The sequence below is a fragment of the Cebus imitator genome, unplaced genomic scaffold (genome assembly GCF_001604975.1).
Source record: "Cebus imitator isolate Cc_AM_T3 unplaced genomic scaffold, Cebus_imitator-1.0 Scaffold60, whole genome shotgun sequence".
NCBI classification, from domain to species: domain Eukaryota; kingdom Metazoa; phylum Chordata; class Mammalia; order Primates; family Cebidae; genus Cebus; species Cebus imitator.
In genome coordinates, this window is record NW_016107375.1 from 1,688,868 (window position 1) to 1,715,271 (window position 26,404).

General features: G+C 43.2%; 1 protein-coding gene across 1 annotated transcript in view; it reads left to right on the forward strand.

The window, feature by feature from the left end:
- Nucleotides 1-26,404, forward strand: part of MYO5B (myosin VB) — a 398,063-nt gene that overhangs the window by 184,512 nt on the left and 187,147 nt on the right. The window contains exons 5-6 of the mRNA XM_017529641.2: nucleotides 16,288-16,444; nucleotides 24,598-24,741. Of these exons, the coding sequence (XP_017385130.1) occupies nucleotides 16,288-16,444; nucleotides 24,598-24,741 (301 nt within the window). The remainder of the gene's footprint in view (nucleotides 1-16,287; nucleotides 16,445-24,597; nucleotides 24,742-26,404) is intronic.

The following is a 26,404-nucleotide window of genomic DNA, read 5'->3' on the forward strand; positions in this document are numbered from 1 at the left end:
AAAAAAAAAAAAAAAAAAAAAAGAAAAGTTGTTAAGATCTTAACATATCTTTAAAAAAGGGATAGAGATATGTAGAAAATATATATACAAATGCAAAGTTCTTTATAACATAAGGTTATCGTCAAGCAAAATAATAATGGATATATGTATGATCAAGCAAAAGGATATGAGTGACTAGCTGGGCATGGTGGCATGTACCTCAACCCCAGCTACTGAGGAGGCTAAGGTAGGGGGAGATTGCTTGAAGCCGGGAGTGCTAGGCTGTGGTGAGCTATGACCACATCTGTGAATAGCCACTGCATTCCAGCCTGGACAAGATAGTGAGACACTGTCTCTTAAAAATAGGTATTAAAAATATTTCCTTTGAGAGGGTTGAGTGACTGGAGAAAAAAACGCTTAAAAAGAGACCCATTTGAACTCATATTTGAGTCACATGTAAGAAACAAACAAAACAGCTACCTAAATAATCATATTGAAATCCCCAAATTGGTTTCTATGTTTAAAGTACACTTGAATACTTGAAAATTTCTATAGGCAATTAATTACAATTTAATGTGCACTGGTGTTTCTGGGAGCGAGCAACATTAAACCAGTCTAATGATGACTGGTATTACAGCTTATTTAGGGAATGGTGGTTGGAATTATTTCTGAACAGTGTGCTATGTCTCATCTTTTGATTTAACAATTAGATTTTGATGGGCTCAAAGTACAAGATTTTCAATGACTGTCCTTCCAGCACATTCACAAAGCTACTATTATACCTATAAAACAGTAAACCCAAGAAAAATGAAAACACATGTCCACATAGGTGCTTCTTCATGAATATTCATAGCAGCATTATTCATAATGGTCAAAAAGTGAAAACAACCCAAATGTCTATTAGCTAAAAAAATAAAATATAATCTGTCTTTACAACGGGATATTATATTATTTGGCTATAAAAAGGAATGAAGTATGGATACATCCTACAGTATGATGAACTTTTGAAAACTTACACTAAGGGAAATAAGTCAGTCACAAAAGACCATGTATTTTCTTCATTCCATTTACATGAAATGTCCCGAATAGGAAAATCTGTAGATACAGAGAGTAGGTTAGGATAGGGGATGGCAGGGTAGGTTGGTGGGGTAGATTTAGGGCAGGGGTAGAGATGGAGTAGTGGGGTAGGGGTATCTTTAAGTTAGAGGTTAGGAGTTAGGGATGGGATAGTGTAGGAAGGAGGGTAGATTTGGGGTAGGGGGTAGACATAAGCTGGGGGTAAGGGGGGAAGGTGTGGGGATTGATTTAGGGCAAAGGGTGGGATTGGTAGACAATGAGAAGCAACTGATGATGGATATGGGGTTTCTCTTGGGGGTAATGAAAATGTTCTATTGTGATGGTTGCACAACTCTGTAAACACCTTTGAATTGTATACTTTAAATGGATGAGTTGTATGATATATGAATTACATCTTAGATGTCGCCATAAATAAGGCAAAGTGACAGGTTTGGAGAAGATATTTTAGAGAAGGTAGACAGGAAAAATGTCTTTTGGATGCTATCATTTGGGCCTAGATTGGATAAAGTGAGATTGCGACGGTTGGGACAAGGACAGAGGTAGGTGTGAATAATGCACATTGTAAAGAATCCTGTCCAAGAAGGTTGGTTCATATTTTGTAGATATATACTATGTTGAAGAATTCAGTTACTGCCCCTTCTAACCAGTATGCAAATAAATCTACCTTTTTATTTTAAAGGGGGTTCCTTCAAATTAGATGCCAGTCTTTAAACTCTAAGTTTTATTAAATATAAAATGAAGGCTTAAACCCTTTAGGAATTGGTTTCACATAGGTTTGGATCACAGGTTAATATATATTTTGGTGGAATTGAGAGTCAGGCACAGTAAGGCAAACAAAAGAAAAAGAGAATGAGATTAATGAAACAGTTGAGCAACTGGCTGGCAGAGTCCTCATGTTCTGGGTTGCACAGCACTCCGTTCATGCTTTCCTGGGATCTCAAGGCCTTGTCTACTGTCTGATACCTCCCACCTTTGCTGGGCCTTTTCCCTGTGTCCCTTCTCTACCAGTTGGGAATCTGTAAGATGGCTCTGCAAAATGTGTCACCAAAGTGTTGTTGCTTAGCAGGTTTTCGAGGTAGACATGTTCCAGGTCAGCCCTTATCAAATATCCCATTGAGCACAGTCACAGCACTCATACCAGAGAGCTCCTAACAGGTGGAATGTGCTGCTTACAACAGGAGCCATTTATTCAGCAGGGGCTACTGACAAGCACCTGGAGGAAGTGCTTGCTCACCTTGATAGCACAGAAAGCTGGGACCTTGGAAGTTGTATTGGAATGAGATAATGTGGCATGACTTCATGGGTCTCCAAAAAAGGTAATTGACAACTACCAGGAAGCCATCTTCCCTTGCCCTGGGCATACCTGCTGCACCAACAGAATATTTAACTTAAAATTGAAAACGCCTGTAGATTTTGATAGGTGACATTAATAAAACACTAAGGAACACTTAAAAAAAATTCACCTTTTGAGATTTTACGAATGTTAAGGGGCTTCTTATAACTATTACTAAAAAAAAGCCATATTTCAACAATTAGAATTAATAAAGGAACACCTGGAATAGTTTAAGAAAAAATTTAAGCAAAGCAAGCAAATTCCAATCCTGGAAATATTTGAAGGTTGCTTTAATTACATTACCCAGCCAAAGGAGTGGTTAATTATCTGCAGTAAAACAGTCCCCCTGCTCATGGGGAGAGCCATTGTTTAATTTTTGACCAAAAACACAGTTCACTATGTCAAAAGGATTCATTTCCCTCCAGAGTACAAGGTAGTTATTAAGAACTTGTTTGTACCCAAAATTGTCCTCCCAGAGAAGAAGCCCATACCTTTCTGTCTTTGGTTCAGCCCCTTGGCGCCAGGTCCATAAACCCACTGCAGAGTGAATTCCTGTCTTTGAACTTTCTATCTGTGCAAAATTCTAATTCTTGGTCAAGATCAACCTTAGGGATGTTAACATTTTGAAATCTAACAATTCTCCCAATTCCAGGAGGTTTCCCCCAGGGCCGTCTTCTCTGAGCCCTCAGATTGTTGACAGTCTGTTTTAACATGGATGCTTCTCTTTGTCTTAGATGTGCCAGGCATGCTCTCGTACTTGAGCCTCAGCCCTTCAGGGGAGACTTTTTCTTAGTTACACAGCTCAAAATTTTACCCAAGGTAGCTGTGCAGCAAAAAATTGCCAAATGGATGAAACAGCTGAACACTCTTTCATTCCCTTGGGGCTGAGATACTTGTAGGTTCTCTGGTAGAACAGACTTCCTTCCCATTCTACAAGAAGAGAAAACACTCCAAGTAAAATACCAGCAGTCCTCTTTGGGCTCCTCATCCAGCCAGAATGGTAGAGCGGGGACATTTGGAAAGCTCTGATGGATCTGTAAGGGGAGACTAGGCTTCATTTACTGCAGGTGATAGGGAGGTAGGTACCGCATTACAGTGAACTAATGGCAGCAAATTGTAGGCTCTGTTTTGCCCAATCTGATGGCACCTTATACACCTCACTGCAACCAATAATGAGAGAGTTGAGGGATCATTAATACTTTATCTTAGAAATGAGGAAACCGAGTCTTACATAAATGAAATAATTAGCCTGAGGTGGGAATGCCCCTACAAAGCCTTTTTAAAGAAGACCACTGCATATTGTTAATAAATAACTCTATGTAGTTTCTTTTTTAAGTTAACCACACTCATAGTTTTTTTCCCCCTTTCTTATCCATTTTCTCTATAATTTCGGTACATCCTTTAGGTAGACATTTGTAAAACAAAGTATTTACCAGTCAATCCTCAGTTTTCCTGCTTCTGCGTCTCTTATCTGTGAGCTCTTTGGCGCTTGGCTTTCTTTTCCTCACACTGACCACCTCAATGTCATTTTTATGATACAGCCTGGGTTTACTACATTTTTAAGTTAGGAATTTGAAGGAAGAAGCTAGAGAAATTGACTACAACTGAGGCGGTCAAAGATTCCTAATTTGGAAGTGGAACTCTGCGTCTTGGATTCTTGTCCGTGGTGACTTAGCAAGCATGCCAGGGGCACCAACCTGTGGAAGTTCTCCCTGCTAGCCCCTTGCTGGGCTAGGCAGTGGAGGGGGAAGGAGCAGCACTGGGTCCTACCAGGGAAACCCAAGCTTTGGGTAAATCACTTTGGCTTTGTACAGTTACTGTCTCTGTGAAGCGTGTTTTCTGACCTGCCTCATGTCAGCAGAAGGGAAAACAGGTTTTGGATGTGACCTTGCAGCAGATAGAATTGATAATGATTGTGAGTTTTGGTTGTCTGTGTTACCTAAGTCTATTTTATTGCTAACTCTCGGCCACTTATATCTGTTCTGTATAAAAGGACACTTGAGAGAGGACAGGGAGGTGGGTAATCCATTGGAATTGTTAGACCCAAGATCTTGGTAACTATCTTACTCAGCCCAAGTTACTGAGGGATTCTGTGATTCTCTCAAGCGGGCTGGCTGTTTTTGGCCTGAGGCTGCTATTGCAGAAGTTCAGAGCTGACATAAGTGTAGTTTTCTCGTTTATTGAAATGGTGTCATTTGTCATCTTAAAGTCTCAGAGTGTAGGCGCAGGTGGGAGGGATACCTCAGAAGCCTAAGGTGCTGTGTGGAGGCATGGAGTTGGCATCCTCAGACCTGTAGGCCAGGATTTCCCAGCAGTTACCAATCCAAGACTGTATCAAAGCTGTGTGGCTGAAAGAAGCGGGTAGTATTTTTCAATTTCAGTTTTGCTAGAGATGTTTCTGAGGTCAGCAAGTTTTCCTGCCAGCCTAATGAATGATTGATTTGTTTTTCATTATGAGGTCTTTTCTGGCCCACTAAAGCGAGTCTGTCTTTTGAGGACTCAGATGTGTTTAGCGACCTTATGGATATAATTCATTTGTATCCCAGGATCCACAGACTTTGGGACATTGCACTAAAGAGACTCATGAATAAAAGAGTGGTTTTTATAGATACAGCCAGAGCTCACTGTGTGCTTGCTTTTAGTTCCACAGTTACATGAATTATCTGCTAAGTGGTGAAGTTGTGTCTTTGCTAGAATGCCTTTAGTCCGAAGCAGATTTTTTACGAAGCAATGTCTCCTGTGATTGGAGACACGATATGTTTGAAGGACCCTTGGATGGGAGGAGGAAGGAATGCTGAACTTTGTCCACTTTGGGCTCTGAATCTGCAGCATGGCTTTCAACAAACCATTCAGATTCTTTGCAGTCAGTCACCCCAAGAAGAGAGAAGGCAGCAGCCATGGAAGGGGCACCCAGGTGCTGAGCCATAGCTCCCTGGAGGGGAAAGCACTTTCTTCCAGGTGAATTTTCAGGGCAGGTTTTCTAGAATGGCCTTTGAATCGGGCCGGGGGATAAACAGGATTTGCACTTGAAACTTATTGCTCGTGCGTCTATGTGCCTTTGACATCCAAAGCTGACTAGTCTACATCATTATTTCAACTGTATGGCTGTCAACAATGCAAGTCCAGTTAATGAGGAAGCTGTATTTCTAGGTGACTTATCATAAGCAAGTAGCTGGAACTTGGAATTAATAAATGTTCCTATTGTGTTCAGCCAGGAAGAGCAGTTAATATATTTATAAATTAAAGATTGTTTAGTTTCTTCAAACCCATCTTTCTGTTCATTGTATTAGGCTAATGTTGACCCTGAACAAGTTATAAGGTATTTGAATTGTTGCAAGTACTTGAACATGTTTATGTAGGAACAATTTCATAAAGCTGAGTCTGTAACAGTGCTTCTTATCCCTAGCAGAACTGATGTTCTAGTAGAATATTAGAAGTACTTGTGGAATTTTAGAAACAGATGCCTGGGGCTCAGCCCCCAGAGACTGTGATCTCATTGGTCTGGTGTGGGATCCAGCAGAAGTAGCTTCCTACGCTCCCCGAGCATTTCTTAATGTACAGCCAGGGTTGAAACCAGTCTACGGTGAACAAATAATGATTCTGTGCAGTCAGCATTACCTCTTCCCTAAACACTGCCTATGGTGTCCCATCCTGTGCACGGCTTGCCACCTCTACTTGGAATGGTCTCTGGGAACAGCTTGTACAGGGTCTGGAGTGCTAGAGGCCTTAACTATACCCACTGTGCTACAGGGTCTGGTGCAAGGGTGCTAAGCAGGCCCCGGGCACATTCAGGTGAGTGTTTTGGAAATACGTTTCCAGCAGCAATGAGGGAATGGATTGAGTAAGGATAGATTGTCATGGGAAGACCAGTTCTGCTGTGGTAGCATCTAGGAGGTAAAGGAGGAGGAACAGGGCTTCAGGGGTGGATTAGAAAAAAATTCAAAGCAGTACAGTCAGCTTGGCCTCATGGAGTAAAGGAGAGAAGGGCGTCAAGGGCAGTTCCCAGGTTCCCTGCTCACTGCCAAGCCATCCCTCGGGAAGGCAGGATGAAGAGCAGATTGGTGGGGAGCTGAAGAGCACTGTTTGGGATATGCAGGCCTTGGAGTGCCTGTGCAACCTCCACGTGTAGATTTCCAGTGGGCAGTTGTGCATATGTGTTTGGCTTTCAGAGGAAGTATCTGGGCTGGGGAGATACCAGTGTGGACAACTTGTGGGCAGCAGTTATAATCACAAAGGAAGAGGAAGTCACCTCAGAGGCCACCTGGAGAAGTGAGGAAGATGCTGACATTGACCTTCAAAGATGCCCTAAATTTTTAAAAAGGAATGGAGCAGTATCTATAAAAGGAAAAATATAAGACTTGTATCTTACTGGTGGCATGCCAAAGAGACAGTGAGGTACAGAGAAAGAGGATGGGTTTTGGAATTAGTTACTCACATTCACCTGGCTGAAATGCCAGCTATACTACTGGCCAAGGAAAAGTCATTTTATTTGAATTTACTTCAATATACTCCTTTGCTGCAAAATAGTTTCCAGGAAGAAGTGAGATAAGTGAGTTTGAAAAGTCATGTTTATTTGGTACAACAGGCTACACATTCTGTATGTGTGTATCATAGTTCACCCCTAGCTAATAACACCGTTAGAATAAGTCTGTTAAGAATAAAATCATAGAAACCATGTGCCTCTGTGACTCACTTTCATCTAAACCTGCAGCTTTCTGAATTCCAGCATATTTTGGACATTAGCAGTTCTATAAACTTCAGTTGATAGGGAATGTATCACACAGCTCCGGTATAACCTGGATCTGAAATCACAGAATATGAAGTAGCAGGAGATCCTAGGGATAATTTTCCAGCCCCTTATTTTAAGAGCAAGGAAATTGGCACCTTTGCATTTACACTGAGGAGTGCCCTAACCAGTGTTCTGTCTTCCTCTACCTGGCCTGTCAGCCCATAATGCGGTGGACTGGGTGGCACTCCCTGGGGTTCTTTTGTGATGCTGTCTCATCTGAGATGGAGACAGCCCTGCTCGGGAACAGCTAGCAAGAGGAAGAGGCAGATTCATTTCGCTGCTGCCTATTATCACACTGCACCGGGGAGGCTTATAAATAGAGCTCAGCACTCCAAGAGCCACTGTTTAACTGAAGTGGGAAAATGATATTGGATAGTAAATGCACTAAGTACTTATCTCTTACACTATCAGAAGGTTCATTTTAATCTTACCAAGTAGACACTTGGGACTCTGCCTGCCAAATGCCAGTTATGCCATTTCCAGTGAGTATTCGTGACAGCCTTTCTGAATGGCTTGGCTTGAGTTCTGGGTTGTGGCTGAGTGGTGCTCTGCCCTGGAGGGGAGGGTATGATAGAGTAAAATGTCAACAGGTGCCTGAGAAACATCTCCTCCGCACTTTCAGGCCTGACTGTCTTGTTGAAAGTGTTGGTAGACTCTCTTGCTTGGAGCCTTCTGGCCCAGCCCCTTCTCGCAGCAGAAATGTTATTTATAGTATTCCTAACCTTGGGAGGAAGCCCTTGAATGTTAGAATAATTGTAATTATGTGTCTTTGTTTTGAGCCAAATCTGACTTATGGTAATTTTTCATATCCTGTCTCACCTGACTTGACCTCTACCTTAACCTACCTACCTCTGTTCCCCAGCCTTACTCTTTTCTCCCCACATAACCTCTTTTTCCCCCAGTCTGATTTTTCTTTCCACTGGACTCTTCCTTGTATCTAACTTTCCTCACTATAATAGATTTTTTCATATTAATACAGTTTTGTGTGTTTGTCTCTCTTAGCATTATGTTTCACTTTGCTTGTTTGAATCGATCATGAAAATGTATCATATATATTATTATTATTATTATTATTATTAATGTTGAGACTGAGTCTTGCTGTGTCACCCAAGCTGGAGTGCAGTGGCACAATCTTGGCTCACTGCAATCTCCATCTCCCAGGCTCAAGCAATTCTCCTGCCCCAGCCTCCAAAAATAGCTGGAATTACAGGTATCTGCCACCACACCCAGCTAATTTTTGTATTTTTAGTAGAGATGGGATTTCACCATGTTGGCCAGGCTGGTCTCAAACTCCTGACCTCAAGTGATCTGTGTACCTTGGCCTCCCAAATTGGTGGGATTACAGGTGTGAACCACTGTGCCCACCCCATATATAGTATTATCATTTTAAGTCACCATTGTTTCCAAGATTCATTGTCAGTGTATTTTCCTACCCTGTCTTCCAAGTATTAATACTGTCCATGGTACTGAAACAAATATCTTTGTTGGACAGAAATTCTTTTAAAATTCTGTGTATTCTATTCTCTAGAGTAGTCCTTTTTAAACTATTGTAGGTGGTCTGTGTTTTGGTGATGGTGTTGACAATAAGATTAGAGTGTGTAAACATAGACAAGAAGCAGTAGATTGATTATCCCATTAGTGAACAGAATATATTCTGCTGACACACTTCAGATGATTTGTCACAGAAGAGGAAAATGATAGAGGGGCTTCATGACCGGTTCAGAGATGGGGTGTCCTTTCTGTGGTAGCTTGGCAAGCCAGGCTTCCTCTTCTTTCTGTTTTGCAACCACGGTGTTTGTCAGGCCTAAGCGAATGTTGTTCCCATCTCTTCATCCCTTCTCAGGGAGTTTCCAGTTCAGGTAAATAGAGTTGTACCTCTCTGAGGCCCAACTCCCTCCCATTCCCCACACATACCAGTCAGTCCCCTTCCCGTGGGAAGGCTGAGCATAGGACAGGGACCACCATGTTTGCAGGCAGTAGCTTGTACAACTTGAGGGGACTCCAGACACTAGGCTCAGCTTGTACTGCTGTACATGACAGCCCTTGCTAAGGACTCTCCTCTTAAAATCCAGGTACCAACTCACCCATCCAAGTCCTTGTATCTGTGATTGACCATCATGGGATTAGGTTATAATGGGGAGACCAGGGTTGGAGGAACACTAAATAGGTGAGGAAAATGTTAGTACACTGTAGAGTGAGTGCTATGAAGGTGAGATGGTCAGGGCAGCAGGGAGCTTCTAGAGAAGTGATGTCAAGCCAGCCAGCACTGAGGACCTCAATACATATTTAATCTTAAATTAAGGCTAAGTTTGTTATGGAGGGATTTATTAAAGGCTGTCTTATTATACAGGAAGGAATGTAATGATAATGCAGAGAAGTCACAGTATAACCCAGTGGAAAATTGTGCAAGGACATGGAAGTCTGAGTTCGAATCTGAGCTTAGTGTCTCACTAGCTAAGGAATTCTGGGTAGATTACTTGGCTTTTCTAAACTTCAGTTTTCTCTTATTTAAAATGGGAAGACTGGCATCCAGTGATTTTATGACAAAGGCTACATGCTAAGAGTCTCATAAACCATTTGAGCACATTGTAAATAGATGGTTTGTTAATTACATTAAACAGCAGTTATGGATGAGCAGCCATAAGGCAGGACATCATTGAGGACCAGGCATTAAGAGCCATGAGATCAAAGAAGGGGATTATCAGTTTGAACTGGAACAGCTTCAGGTCACTGCAACGGTGGGAGAGAATAAAGCAAGAAGTTCTGTGTGGCTTGAACATACCCAATAGAAGACTGGCATGCACTGAAGCCGGAGACAGGTGCTCGGTTCCCCAGGGCCTTGAACACAGTGGATGTGGGTCTTAGAGAACAGAAGGATGCCATTGAAAGGCTTAAAGCAAGGGAGAGTTATTGTCCGATGTTCATTTTCAGAAAGTTCCAAAGGACATGTTAGAGGAGGAGGAGAGTACAGGCTGGAAAACTTCTATTGTAACACCTGCCAGAGACAATGATGGTGTGGACTAAAAGGTACAGAGTAGGAAGCAGACTACACCCTGCAGAAGAGTTCAACAGGATGTGCTAATGTGGGGCTTGAGGGAAAGGGAGAAATCCCCAGTGACTCCTATATTTCTGGCTGGAGTGAATAAGTAGAGACTGGTGCCACTTACATAGAGGAGGTACCAAGGATAGGCTTGGATGCGGGGAGCCCTGGAAATTCGAGGTGAAAGCACAGAGCCTGCCCACAGTGAGCCCTCATTTAGTGACATGTGAACTGAGTGTGGCTGAGAGAACCTGGTGTTCGAGGAGGGAGGATACCACGGGTGCCACACAAGTCTGCAGTGGGACACTTGGCCTCACTGGTCACAGCCGAGCGGTTTGCTGGGGAGTGAAACCTCTGGAGCTCTCCTGGGGATGCTCTGTCAGCTCTGAGATGCTTTGAGCAGTGCTGCCCTGTGGGTTCTATGTATGTATAGCTGATTGGGAGACCACAGGTGACAAATTACACCCCTCAGGAAACCCAAACAAGATAATACTTAGTGGAATTTCTCAAAACAGAGCTCTCTGGGTGCCTGCCTAACTGATCAGCAGGCCCCTTTGAGCAGAGTGACCTCGGGTGCCCTGACAACCACCTGCATCACTCTCTCTACCAGGTGGCCCTACCCAGAAATGGGGAGGAAGGAGTTGATATTGCTTATCAGCCTAAAGCATTGCAGTGGTTTGGGGGGAGATATAGGAGGAGTAGGGTAGTTTAGCAGAAGCTGATTCTGGCCTCAGATGTCATAGAAGCAGGGGCAAGTGAACTGGGAGGGTGGTGTGTATGGATGAACTGGCTGTCAGGTCTTTTGCCTGGAAGTTGCAGAATGGCTGAGTTCCTTACCTCAGGATCCCGTACTCTAGTCTGAGGACTTCAAGGGCCTTTTGCTGTCTGACTTTCTGAAGACCCTGTAGACCTGAATCATGGCTGAGTACTAAGTTCCTTGCCAATGGTTTACTTCCTGTAAATGAAAGGAATTTTACTGGGCTCAGGAGAGAAGGCTTTATTGGAAAACAGATTGATGCAAGTTGCCAGCCAAGTCATTGGGCTGAATGGATGGAGCCACACATTGGTTATATTTTTGAAGGACATTGGGCCAGATTCCATACTTATAAATATCTCCCCCTTAATGAGCCCTAAATCGCCATGATTTGAAACTAAACTTTTCCCTACCCCTACTTCCTGTTAGGATTTTAGTCAGAGGATCATCAAATGTCAAAGGTAGGCAATAATACTTGGGAATTCCAGGTCACAGCCCTTTACTTTAGAGATGGAAAGATGGAGGGCCAGAAAACAGAAGCAACCCAAAGTCACACAGCAAGTGAAATGACCTCACTGGGACTGACTTCAATAGAAGGTGAAATAGGACGAGGTCTTAAAAGTAGGACAAATCAAGTAATGGGGGACTTTACAAGCTGGGGAAATAATTGCTTTCTGGGATGCTTAGGTGGGGTGTCAAAGCTGACTTGCCACCTAGGCATCCCAGAAGGCAATTATTTCCCCAATTTGTTGGACTGAACCTTTATACCACCGTCTTATAAGAAGCATAGGCCAGGCAATGGCTCACACCTGTAATCCCAGCACTTTGAGAGGCCAGGGTGGGCAGAGTGCTTGAGCTCAGAAATTCAGGACCAAGCTGGGCAACATGGCAAAACCCTATCTCTACAAAAAATACAAAAATTAGCCAGACATGGTATCCTATACCTAATCCTTTAGATTAAAATCGCAGTACCCTTTTCACAAAACCCCATACTTACCAAGAGTTTTAGCATTAGGTGTATGCATTGTAGAAAGGTTTACATCTCAACTAGGAAGCTTAGCCTTGATTTGATAAACAATGAGTAGTTGTTTAACTTTATTGAGTGGGAAAAATGCAATTAGAACTGTGCTTTAGCAATTTAATCTGGTGGGAATGTTAGGATAAATTAGAGAGCTAGATATATTTCCTTTATTGCATTTTAGGTTTCGGGGTACATGTGAAGAACATGCAAGATTGTTGCATAGGTACATATGTGGCAGTGCGATTTTCTGCCTTCCTCCCCTTCACCTATATCTGGCATTTCTCCTCATGCTATCTCTCCCCAACTCCCCAGCCCCCGCTGTCCCCCCCATTTCCCCCCAACAGACCCCAATGTGTAGTGCTCCCCTCCCTGTGTCCATGTGTTCTCATTGTTAACCCGCCTATGAGTGAGAACATGCGGTGTTTGATTTTCTGCTCTTGTGTCAGTTTGCTGAGAATGATGGTTTCCAGGTTCATCCATGTGCCTACAAAGGACACAAATTCATTGTTTTTGATGGCTGCATAATATTCCATGGTGAATATGTGCCACATTTTCCCTGTCCAGTCTATCATCGATGAGCATTTGGATTGGTTCCAGGTCTTTGCTATTGTAAACTGTGCTGCAATGAACATTCGTGTGCATGTGTCCTTATAGTAGAACGATTTATAATCCTTTGGATATATACCCAGTAGTGGGATTGCTGGGTCAAATGGAATTTCTATGTGAGACCTAGGTATCTTAATCATGGCGACCATTTAGAAGAGCCTGGGCTTCAGGGATCAGAGTTCTAATAGACTGGACTGAGATCATCTGAAGGTCAAAGAAGTTAACTGCTTTGTCCAAAGTCAGATAGCTAATCAGTGGTACAATAAAGGTTCCAATTCAAGTCTGTTGTTAATGTCCGTTTTTGGGGTTTCAGTACCAGGAAAGTAGATACGTACATAGAACACAGTGGGAGAGCTGCTGCACGCTGTGCTTTGCGGGCTGTTACAGAATAGTGTGTATATGCCTAATGTGCACCTGCTCTATTTTTTTAGGAGTTGAGGTCTTGCTCTGTTGCCCAGTGGTGCAGTAATAACTTACAGCTTTGGATTAATGGGCTCAAGTGATCCTCCCGCCTCAGCCTCCTGAGTACCTGGGACTACAGGCATATGCCCAGTCCTACCCTAGCCTAGGAAGGGGAGTGCCTGGTATGTGCAAAAGAAGTACAATAAAGCTAAGTAAAAATCATCAGTTTTTCCAGACATTTTACCTCTGAGTTAGGGAAGCTGTTGAATGGTGCTTGTTGGTCTAAGAAGTGAATTTGTCTGACTTTAGCCTACATGTCAGCATCAGATCTAACATCCATGAACTTAGGCAGAATTAGCACTATCGCTGACTTCCCAGACTTGTTCCACAAAAAAGCCTCAAGTGTAAAGATTTTTTTAACTTGGAGTTCTTTATAACTTTTGATAATTTCTTAGCCGTGTGTGTCCATTTTCATCATAACACCAAAATTGGCCTTTTGCATCCTGCCAGTTTTACTGTTCCTGCTCCGCCTTTTTATTCCTGGCTACTTAGCCCCAGGAGAGCCCACTTTTCCTCAGACTTCTGTACGCCTTGTATGAGTTGCTCTCTTTCCTGAAAAGTGCATGACTTTCCAGTAGCTTCCCAGTGATATGCAGGGCGATTCGCTTCTTGATGCTGTAGGTGAACAGTGACAAGCATCGCTGACGTGTGCCTCATTTGTCTTTGCCGAGTGTAACCTGTCTTCTGGGTCTCCTTGTAGTCCAGCATCCGTGTGTGCTGTGTTGCCACAGGAGGCTGACAGCATCACCTATCTCCCCTCCTCCACTGATGAGATTCATTCCCTCTGGCTGTGTATTGTTTCCCTGGGATCCTTATTAAGTATTTGGGACAGTATATACCTCTGCATCCTAACTGGTTCTTTGATGAGGATCAAGGCTTAGATACATCCTAAATTTATCCGTTTGTCTGGGGGCTAAACACACAAATCTGGGACAGAACTCTACACTTGTGGGTGTGGCTGCTATCATCTAGTTCTCTTTATTGCGGATGCCCAGGGAGTTTTAAAGATGGTATCAAACTTGTCTATTTCAAAGGTACAGTGCCAAACATGATGTTCTTAGTTGACTGGGATGGGTGTGCTTTGAGCAGTTCTCTAAGGACTTGGTAATGAAGATATTAGGAGTAGAGGTGACGCCTGTCATTACCCTCTAGGTTTAGGGATGTATTACAAAATTAAATGAGAAGGGGCAATATGAACGTCCCCAGGCTGCTTTAGGGGCTACCTTTCAATGTTGAGATTTCACAGCAGCAAGGAGAGAGAAGCAGACGCTCTGACTACAGTGATGTCCTAGAACTACAAGGGACCTCAGAGAGCCAATGGCAATTCCATCCCCCAAATACTGCGTAGGATTCAACATAAATTTTCAAGTAATTGGTTGTGTATCAAATTTGAAAGATTTTTTTTTTCAGCTTTGTCTTCTCAACAGTGTCAACTAGCCACCCACATCCAATCAGGTCTCTCCCCATCGCTAACCATTTGTGTGAGCTGGGACCCTTCTTGCTGACCTTGAAGAGCAGCTCGTGGTGAAGGATTTTTTCATCTCAGCTACCTCATGACTCTGCCTTGGGCTCCTACCTCCAGCCTGGTTCTTTTCTGTCTGGTTCATCTTTAATTGGACCGTTCCCTTCTGTCCCACCACATTTCCAGCTGTTAGCCCCAATCAGAAGAGAGGCTGACATTCATTCACCTGTGCTGATAAGCTATAGCCTACTCATGTTGACAGTTAGTAAGGCAGGGAAGACCCCTGTGGTGCTTCTCTGTTCTTTTCTAACCTATTCTTCCCAGGAAGCCATGGAAGCTGGTGTAAAGAGGGCCAGGCTCGTGGAAGGGGACCTAAGTTCTAAACCTGTCTTCATTTGGAAAAGAAGGGAGTTAGATTAGTGGAGCACTAAGTTGCTTCTGGTCCAGCGATATATATTGAGTTTGTACTTTGTGCCAGGTACGGGCACAGACACTGGGGAGTGAAAGCAGAGTGACTGCCCTCTTGACAGTGGGTTTGTGAATGGGAGGTGGGTGGTAGAATGCAGCCCTTACAAACCATTTCCCAAAACTGTGGCCCAAACATTTGTCCTCACTCCCTGCTTTGAACATCCGTCTAATCTAACCCCCTTCTTTTCCAAATGAAGACAGGTGTAGAACTTGGGTCTCCTGGCACCAGCCTGGCTGTCCTTACACTGGCTTCTGGGCCTCCTACGTACATCCACTGAGCTGTAATTTCCATTGCTTGTCTGTCTTCCTACTACCTGTTTTAAAGGGATACATACAGATATGTTTCTAGCTCATGTAGAGTATCTTCTTTTTGCCTTATGTTCAGTCTGACTCAGATCCTGCTTTTTGAAATTGAGAGTAGTTTTATAAAAGTTCTGAGAAACTTGAGGCAAGATTATCCTGGTGGATAATATAATGTCCTTTGTGACCTATCTGTATGAACAAAAATGTTCAAAACTGTGTCTGCTGGCATGCTAGGCTCAAACGTAAGAGGAGAAGAAAAGATCCGTGTTTGTAAAGAAATTGTAATGTGTACAGTGACACAAGATGGGAATGTTAGAGAAACAAGGGGAGATGATATAACTGAAAGTGTGTGCTTGTGAATTTTTTTTTTTTTTTTTTTTTTGAGACAGAGTCTTGCTCTGTCACCCAGGCTGGAGTGCAGTGGCCTGATCTTGGCTCACTGCAATCTCCACCTCCCGGGTTCAAGCGATTTTACTGCCTCAGCTTCCTGAGTGCATGCCACCATGACTGGCTAATTTTTTGTATTTTTTTTTCAGTAGAGATGGGGTTTCACTGTGTTAGCCAGGATGGTCTCGATCTCCTGACCTCATGATCCATCCACCTTGGCCTCCCAAAGTGTTGGGATTATAGGCATGAGCCACCACACCCAGCCTATGTGTGCTTGTGAATTCTTAAAGGGTGTGTGTAAGGGAGAAATTTAGGGGCATTGAACCCAGAAGGAACTTGGGAGAGTGGCCAGTAGTCTGTACTGCTCTTGCTGTAGGCCATAAACAAGGGTACACACCCTGTCAGAATTGCTTTCTTCCTCCTGCTTTCAGAACACGTGAAAGTGTCAGGGGGGAGGCCAGACTATTTTAACACTGTTTCTCTACATTTTTCCCTAAAAGTGGGAGAGATGCTCTCGGTGAGGCTCAGGCCCTTGTCAGAGAGTCCCTGGATGGCAGCAGAGCCTTTCCATGGCCAGTGACTGACCAGAGGTTTTTTTTCTTCCAGAGATGAGAAGAACCAGTCCATCATAGTCAGTGGGGAGTCTGGAGCCGGGAAGACAGTATCAGCCAAATATGCCATGCGCTATTTCGCCACCGTTGGTGGCTCAGCCAGTGAAACTAACATCGAAGAGAAGGTGTTGGCATCCAGTCCCATCATGGAGGTAAAGCCTTCCAGGTGCCCTGGCCTTCCTGGCTGGAGCTCTTCCCACTGGCAGCAAGACTGCTAGGTATGAAGCTTCCTGAGAGCCCTCTGTCCACTGTGGAGGAAAAGGTACCAAGGTGCCTCTAAAACAATGGATGCTGACCTGCTTGTGTCTGTAGGTTCCCAGTACTGGGCAGAGTGTCCTCATATTCTCCATGACCCTTGACTGCTGAATGTTGTAGTGACAGTGACCGTCCCTCCCCACCTCCTCCACGTCTGTTGCTGTCCCCTTCCCTGCTGACATCACGTGTCAGAGATCAGTGATCAGTGTTCCACTGAAACTCTTAGAAACTTTGAGGGCCTGCTGGATCGGAAAGGGGGCTGGGGATACCTAGATGGAATACTTTTCAACCTACAATATTTGGGCATTTTATCTTTTTGTGGGGAGGTAAAGCCAAAAGGTATGTGATCACTTAGCATCTGCTGAAGCTCCTCAGAAAACAGGTCCCTGTGATGGCATGAATTGGCCAGGGAAGGCCCCCTCTGTGTCTTCACTCCCCAGGCTTCATGATAGAGTCTGGGTAGGGTAGGCTCAGAGCAGTTGACACAACTACAGCCTAGAGACATTAGCTAAAAACTAGATCTTGCTGTAACGAATCATGCTTTAGTATCAGAATGCTGTCCCTTTTCCCCCCTTTTCTCTATGAAGCCTTCATTTTGATGGAGTAGAGTGAAACGGCCTCGTGGTCCCTGGGCCAGCTTTGATTCCCCGCCTTTGAAGCTAAAGCTCTTTGTTATTGCCTGGGTTACAGTTGGTAGGAAGAGAGCCTTTCTGCCAGCCCTGGGCAGCCCCTCTGTTCTTTGTCTGTCTAGTGAATTTCTAATTGAACTGTTCCCTTCTATCATCACACCTACAATAGTAAGAAGACATTCAGTGGAGGCCCAAGCTGCCAAGATAGCATCAGGTTTCCATGAGGGGCCCTGAGCCCTATCGACTAAGACCCAAGTCACCATGGGGGTTGATCTTTCAGATGATTTTGGAACTTAGGGGAACAAGAACCTGCGTGGACCTTCCCCAGTCCTCTCTCTCCCTCTTCCTTTACCCAGTGCAGGAGTAAATTCTGAGTCTCGGTTCATAGGGGTTCATTGATTATTCAGGGAAAATCTCCTGCTTTCAGAATTGCATTAGCTGGAAAACTGTAATTCTTTGCTAGGTAATAGGATACAACCTGTTCACTAAGAGTTTTTCAAAAGCAAGTTTCAGTATTTGTTCTTATATGATTTGGAAAATGGTGAATACAGTTGAAGGCATTGGTACTAAAAAAACAGATAAAAGGAAAAACTTTTATTCTATTACAGTGCTTCTCAAACTTGAGGGTGCCTAAGAATTGCCTATAAGGCTTATTAAAGTACAGATTGCTGGACCCCACCCCAGAGTTTCTGATTCACAAGGGGTCTGGGAGGACCTCCCCCCAAATTTGCATTTCTCAGAAGTTCATAGGTGATGCTAGTGTTGCCCGTCTGGGTACCGCACTTGGTGACCTATTAAAAAGATAGGAAGGGCTCACTGGAAAATATGAAAGAATAAAAGGAAATAGTCACCTATAATACTACAGACTGCTGATAATCACCCAACATTTCAGTATATTTTCTTCTAGCTATTTCACTAACTATTATAGCATAAGCCTTGTTCCCATATCATTCAACTTTTTATGAACTATCTTATTGGCTGCAAACGTAGATTAATAAATGGCTTTACCATAATCTGATCCCTTCTTTTCTGAGATATCATTGGTAGCATATTTACTCCAGCATCTAGTCTGAGCCCCATACTGAGACATGGCCAGGGCCAGGTCAGAAGCTGTTTGTGGACTATAGCCTTGGCGTCCTTAGACCTTGTACTGTGGCTGTATTGAACAGCTAAGGCAGCCACCCCGCAATTAACATCATGTTCCACCTCAAATGAGCGTGAAAGCAGGATCTCTCCTTTGACCGAGTTTCAAGATTCTGTCCATCTTTTAGGCAGTAAGATATCAGAGACGCAGTATACTACTTGTTTTAGAAGTAGAGTAGTTATTCTGGGCATAGAAGAACTACAAGAAACCTCTTTGAGCTCTGGAGACTGAACAAAGTAGTTATTATTAATCGTGTTGGAAATTTGGTGAAGGCAGATCACCACATTAGTAAACATGTATGAGACATGGGGAAATTTTTTACAATTTTGTCATAAAGTACACATAGCATAAAATTTACCATTTTAAGTGTGCAGTTTTGTGGCATTTGGTACCTTCACAGTGTTTGTACATTCATCACCACCATCTATTTCCAGAATTTTTTCATCATCCCAAACAGAAATTCTTTACCCATTAAACAGTAACTGTCCATTCTCCGTTCCTCCAGCCCCTGGTAATCTCTCTGAATTTTCCTGTTCTAGGTACCTCATAGAAGTGAGATCATACATTAGTCCTTTTGTGTCTGGCTTATTTCACTTAGCATAATGTTGACAAGCTTCAGTCATGTTTTGGTATATGTTAGTGCTTTGTTCCTTTTCATGGCTGGACAGCGTTCCACTGCATGGTCATACCACATTTTGTTTATTCATTCTTCTTCCTTTTGGCCATTGTGAATAATGCTGCTGTGAATGTGGGTGTGAAAGTATCTTTGAGTTCCTGTTTTGGGAATGCTTTTTAAATGACAGTGGTTTGACATGGCCAATGTTCAGAATATCCATTATAGCCTGAGTGGCCTGCTAGGCTGTGAGGAAGCAGGGTACTTTGACACAGGAGAGATTAAAAGCAACATCTGCACACAGAACTACACACAATGTTCTTCAGTTGCTAAAGCCTGAAGGAGGAGTGTGTGAACCCGCTTAAACTTACATGATCATGTAAATAAAGGCTACAGTGGTTTGAGCTCAAAACATTAATTTTTTGCCTTGTGCAAATTAGTACTTTGGAACTATGTGAGTGGGTCCTGAGGGCTTATTCTGTCAAATGGAGAATTTTGCCATCCTAGAGACTGTCCCTTGAGCTGTCATTAAGTGTTATATTTGAAAGAAGTCTTGGATATGAACACGAAAGGAAGAATTATAGCCAGGATAACCCTGAGTAGGATTAGAAAGAGTGTTGCCAGCCAGGCGCAGTGGTTCATGCCTGTAATCCCAGCTCTTTGGGAGGCCAAGGTGGGTGGATCACGAGGTCAGGAGTTCAAGACCAGCTTGGCCAACATGGTGAAACCCCATCTCTACTAAGAATACAAAAATTAGCCAGGCGTGGTGGCAGGCACCTATAATCCCAGCTACTCGGGAGGCTAAAGCAGGATAATCCCTTGAACTCAGGAGGCGGAGATTACCGTGAGCTGAGACCACACCATTGCACTCCAGCCTGGTTGACAGAGTGAGGGTCCGCCTCAAAACAAAAAAACAAAAACAACAAAACAAACAGAAACAAAAAGAGCATTGCCAAGCAGAGAAAGAGGCTTTTTGCACTTCCTGAGTCTGAAAACACGACTTTTCAGAATGGAGTGTAGCTGGGATCTTGTATCAGGAAGCCCGATCAATTTTGTGGCTGTTCAGAGTGTTATAACCAGCACAGAGCATGTCTTAATCAGGGGACAGACAGCAGATTACTAACTGATTGCTCTGCCCCTGTTGTGGGGAAGGATGGCACCTCCCAACAAAGCAATCAATTATGGTCACAGCATTGTCTCATTGTGTCTGCTCCCCAGCAGCTGCAGACACCTCCTGGATTCCAAGAGTTGAAGGTCTGAGGAGGCGGAAATCCCAGTAGTCTAGGCTGAGTGGCAGTTGTTTGAATTAAAGGCAGCTTGAGGATGGATTGAGTTTGGTTGGGGCGCCCTGGGATGATTTACTGTCACCACCAGCACTATCTGACCCTGTTTTGTTTAAGAGCTTGTCAGCATCCCAGGAGTGATTTGTTCACAAGCCTGCACTGATTAAAAGAACATTGGTAATCAGGAGACTCTTAGAGGAACTTAGACTCCTAGACAGAACCCAAGTCTAGGCCAGAGATGTCACATCATTTCTTAGGGTGACTGTAGTTTGCAGGCCAACAACACTGAGAGCCACAGAGAATGCCCCTATCCTGGGAGGAAGAAAGGAGGCTAGAGTGAAGTTAGCAAAAATGGTGACTAAGACCCGATATGTTATTTTCAGGATTTGCTTTTTTTTTTTTTTTTTTAAGATAGGTCCTTGCTTTGTCACCCAGGCTGGAGTACAATGGCATGAATACAGTCACTGCAGCCTCTACCTCCTGGGCTCCAGCGATCCTTCTACCTCAGCCTCCAGAGTAGCTGGGACTACTAGACATGTTCCATCATGTCTAACTTTTGTATTTTGTTGTAGAGACGGGGTCTTGCCACATTGCCTAGGCTGATCTCGAACTCCTAGGCTCAAGCGATCCACCCACTTTGGCCTCCGTAAGTGCTAACTACTAGTGCCTGGCCAAGGGTTCACATTTTTTAGGGCAAAGAAGAAGGCCAGATACTGTTAACCCATTTTTACAAGAATCTGCCCCCAATACACCTTACCAGTCTTATCTCCTGTTTTCTCTCATGTATCAACATTCTTCAACCCCTCCAAACTTGTCCATTTTGTAACATAACTCTGTCCCATTGTCCACACTATATTTATAGAATCTCTTCTTCTTTCCCACTGTCAGAATTCTGTTCACTTTAAGATCCACTTCAATTTTTCACTTCTTAAAGCCTTTTCCATACTGGGACATGGTTGTTTTTGTTCCTTATCCGTGTTTTCATACTACTTGATACATACTTCTTTATTGTGCAACCCAGTTGCACTGAAATTATTCCAACCCATTGTTATTTCACTGTGCATTTCTGTATGCATCAAAAAGATTGTTATACCATATATACTTGGTGTCATATCCCATCAACCATTTTGCAACTTTTCATACTACATTTTTTATTAACCCATAAGCTGTGTTCTAGCTTATTACTTTTAGCAGCTTTATAACATCTGATTGTATGAATATACCACATTTTATTTATGTTTTCCCTACTGGTGAACATCTGGGTTGCATTTCTTTTTTATTGTTAAATATAGTCTGAATGGAACATTCTTGCCGAATTGAATTATGCGATAATTTCTCTAGGTAACACCTAGAAGTAGAATTGCTGATTTGTTAGGTGCATGCGTGTTCAGTTTTACTAGATATACCTGATTTTCTTTCCAAATTGTTGTTCCAATACTTTTAGATCTATCATATCACTTTGCAAAGTAGCCTAGTAAAGTAGAGAAGGCCAGTCTTTTGGCAATGATCTTCAGACCTTGGGTGAGGTTTTCCTAAGCTATCACAAGGAATTATCTCAGATATAGTAAAAGGCCTTATTGCCATTTTAGAATTTAAGAAATTTGAAATTAAAATTTTGAAATTGAATCTTGTTAAAACTAGTTTCTCCTTTAGAATTTTCCACACAGTGGCCTTTTCTGATTACATCTGTATAATACTGTATAACATGTGCCTTTGTCCACTGTATTTCCTGTGAAGGAATAGTAAAATTTAGAGACTTGCTTAGATTTTTTTTGTAACAGGAATCCTTAAGATGTGGTAGTTGGGCTTCCATTAGGAGGCATAGGAGATCTGGCTATCTTTCTGTGAAGTGAGCAGCCTTTGATTATGCCTGGACCTATTAATTCATCAGTAGTTACAAAATGCTGATATTCTATTACTCCTCCTGCACGTATTAGCTGGAATAAATCTATGCAGAGAAATTTCCCCTCACCAACTACTTAATTGTCCTGAGATACAGTTTACATTGGAAAGTAGATGTTTAATTTTTCATTTGCTAGGTTTCATAGTAATGGGTTGGTTTCCTAGCATCTTCTGAGAGGCTTCTTTCTGGTTTTTCATAAAAAGATACAAGTGAGGATTAATATCTGTCTTTATCCTTTGACTTACTTTGGCTATTTGAGCCATGAGAAGTTACCCACATGTGTGGTAGCTTCCTGTCTGGTCGTGAGTGTTTTGGAGGAGACAGAGCACTGTGATGCTGTGTAGGTAGAATGAACGTAGACTTTGGATTCAGGTATATCTGAATTTCTGTCTTGGGTTTGCCGCTTCCCAGCATGTGACCTTTAGCATATGACTTGACCTTGCTAAGCCTAAGTTTTCCCATAAGTGTGGTGAAAGTTAGTAATGCCTATCTTGAACCGTTCTTGGCAGCATTATATGAGATTATAAGGAGCCCAGCCCAGGGCCTGGCTTAGGTTGAAGGCCTGGGAAATGCTTTTTACCAACATTTTAGGAAATATAGCCTGCTTTTCCATTTTCTAGGTAGAAATTGGCTTACTGAAGTCTGCCAGTCTGCATTTGTTCTGTGGGGCCTTGAAGGCTGAGACCTCTTTTCGTGGAAGTAGATGCACTGAGGCCTCTGCTGAGATGGCAAGGTTGGTGGGTGTCAGGAGCATGAGTACCCATCGCCTTTGGTTGGAGGGAGCTGATGACATAAACTCCTCCAGTTAGGTGTCCGAGAGTTACATCAGGCTGGCCGCACTCTAGCCTTGCCCTGACCTTGGGCATGTTGAAGCATCAAGATGCCCTTCATAGCAATCCAACATACCAAGGTTGTACTTTCTCCCCCTACACTTTCTTCCAGAGGTATATACTGTGTCTGATGTGTAGGTTGCTTTATACACTTTAAATCCTACAGTAATGTATATTGTGACTCCAACTGGTGTTTGCAGGACTCTGCAGTGGCAAGTTATCTATGAGGACAAGGAGTCCCATACTTACATTTTACAAGGGAAAAACTGAAACCTAGGTTCGTTTGCTCTTTCACTTACTCAAATATTTTCGAGTGCTTACCATGTGCTGGAACAGATGTATAATACTTGCCCCCATGAACACAGAGAGTTAACTGCATATGGGGTAAGGGGAAGAAGAGAAAAATGCAGGGCCTGGAAGAGCATGCAGCAGGAGGTGCTCCCCTAGCCTCAGGATCAGGGAAGCCCTGCTTACTTGAAGGGAGATGAGTTGGCTAGGTACAGGGAGCCATGGGAAAAGAGGGAACTGAATATGGGAAGCTTGGGTGACGGCAGAGAGAGCACAGGGCTCTAGAGAAAGAAAAGAAAAAAGGAACTCCTTTTTTTTACCAATGGGATATTTTCAGGAGTGTTAGTTATAGGTCAACTTTGTGACCTTTTAAGCAATTTGCTTTTCACTATTCTGTCAGCTTGTCAATACTAGATAGCCACTGGGCATCGTGGTCTTGGGGATGTCAGAAAACACTAACAGTTCTTCCACTTGGATTGGACTGAGCAGGACTTGAGGGGTAGATGGGGATTTTGGCTTTTCTTTCAACTTCTTTGTGCTTCAAATTTTCTAGACCACCGAGAAGTTATAGCAGATGTTTTTCAAGTGTTTTATCCACCTAAAAATGTAAGCATGTGAAAAGGATTAAATGTTAATATATTCTTTACCAATGCATTGGCATGGTGTTTTATAGAAAGCAAATCTTCACATGATGAACTTAGTCCCATAGCCACTCTTTTGTAAAATCATCCTCTAGTGTTTTGAACTGTAACCTTGCTGCTGCAAGGATGATGGCTTCCTGAGGTGAGAAGGAGTGTCAATTTTGTGGCCTGTTGCTAGGAAGGTATCGTTTACCAGTTGGGAGTGACATTTGACTGCCTCCTCATTTAGAACTTATCAAAGTATGTTAGGCACAGGAAGGTTTGTTTTTTCCAGGAAGTTCAGAGCTAGCGGGCACTGACATTGGTTTAGTGGCTCAAGGAGGTCACAGCTAAGGTATCTATGATTCTTTAGGCCTTTTCCTCATGGTTTCAAGATGACTGCTATAGCTGATGCCATCACATGTGCATTCCAGCCAAGAAAGGAGAGGAAGAGAATAGGGACAGTGGGATGCACCGTATACTGCACCTAGGTGCAATTTGAAGAGCCCACCAATGAACTCATTACTCTTATTGGCCATCGTCAGGAGTTAAGAGGCTGGAAAATGAAGAGTTTCAAGTTTTTATTTTGTTTTTTAGCTCAGCTTATTGTCATCCCAAGAACAGAGGGTTTCTGTAAGTAAGGAAGAGAAAGGGGACACATGCTGCCACAAGCGTACAATCCTGAAATCAAGAAAGCCCTCTTTTTTCTTTTCTTACCTTTGTTTGTTTGGTCTGTGCAGGCCATTGGAAATGCTAAGACCACCCGCAATGACAACAGCAGCCGTTTCGGCAAGTACATCCAGATTGGCTTTGACAAAAGGTACCACATCATTGGGGCCAATATGAGGACCTACCTCTTGGAGAAGTCCAGAGTGGTCTTCCAGGTGAGTGGGAGGATTTGAGCCCTTTTGTGTCTTTCCCATGTACAATGACCTCACTTCTGTTCCCTGCCCCACTCCCTGGGCCCGAAGAGAATCTCATCTTGTGAGCCTGGAATTGAATGTACTTGTTCTTTTGGTGCTTATCTTTCATTAGTACGTGTTCATTCAGATGGTATAGGCATTAGGTCTCAAAAATTTTTATACAATACTGTTTTTAGATTCAATCAACAAACAGATTGAATGCTTATTATGTGTTAGCCATGTCCTAGACACCAAAGATACAGTAAAGGACAAAACAGACCTTTTCCTTATGGATTTTAAAATCTTATCAGGAGAATGTCATAAATACAGTCTGGGTTTTCGGTTTCCTGAGAACCTCCTTATTTAGTATGTTTTAAAAAAACAGATTATACTTGGCTACCTAGTTTGTTTTCTTTGCAAATAAGTGGATATCCCACTTTTTAAAAATTATACTTTAATTTCTGGGATACATGTGCAGAACGTGCAGGTTTGTTACAGAAGTCTACACATGCTGTGGTGGTTTACTGCACCTGTCAACTCATCATCTACATTAGGTATTTCTCCTAATGCTGTCCCTCCCCTAGCCCCCCTAACCTCCAGCAGGCCCTGGTGTGTGATGTTTTCCTCCCTGTGTCCATGTGTTATCTTTGTTCAACTCCCAGATGTCCCACTTTTTATCTGACTTGATTTTTCTCTATTCTTTGCTTACCTTTAATTTCCTCTTGCTAGCTAGTCTTTGCCTCTTTGTAATCCTTTGCTACCTCCACCCTAACTTTGGTGGAGTCAGTATAGCTCACAACACCAACAAAAGTCCTCCTCCACCTCCCTTTGCCCTCCCATCACTGAACCAAGATGATGGTTCAGGTCCTGGTTTGAGTCTGTGGCAGACTCTTGCCTTGGGTTAAATGGCTTTCTGGTCCTCATGCTTCAGCTGCCTTTAAGGAGACCTGAGAATCGCCTCAGCTGTTTGTTTCTTGGTGACATCTCTATGCTGTTACTTAGCAAACATCTAATGAATTTTTTAACCAGCTCCCCATGCTTTTGCCTGTGATTTCTCTGCACCTCACAGGTTGGCTTGATAATCCCCCCATCCTTCTTTACACCAAAGTCAAGGGAACAGCTTGCTGGGTTGGGTGTGGGTCCAATGTGTTGCTCATGGCTCTTTCCTGGACACCCCTGGAGTTTCCTTCTTCCTTAGCTCTTTTCTCAGGCCTCCTGAATCCCCACCCCCAGACCCCCCCCTACCAGTGTAAGGCCAGTCCAGCTGCAGGTGTCCCCCAGACATCCTGCCTCACTTGTGGATCTTTCCTGACTGCCCAGCCTGACCTGATGGGCAAGCACAGCTTCCACTTAGCTCTGAGTCTCCCAAAGGAGAATGGGAGCTCACAGAAGGGAACTGACAATCTATGGGACATCAGCCAAGCAGCACAGAATACTGAATAAATATTTGTTGATTGACTGACTCACCATTTGTGGAGGCATAATGATGTTCTATATAGAAGGAAAAAAGAAAATGCATACATGCATTTGCATAAGTCAAGAGGTATAAACCCTCAGGTTGGAAGGAAGGGGCCCATAAGAGTGAACAGAAAGTCAGGAGGTGGGAATTAAAGGTGGCAGGGGTGTAGAGGTAATCATTGACAGG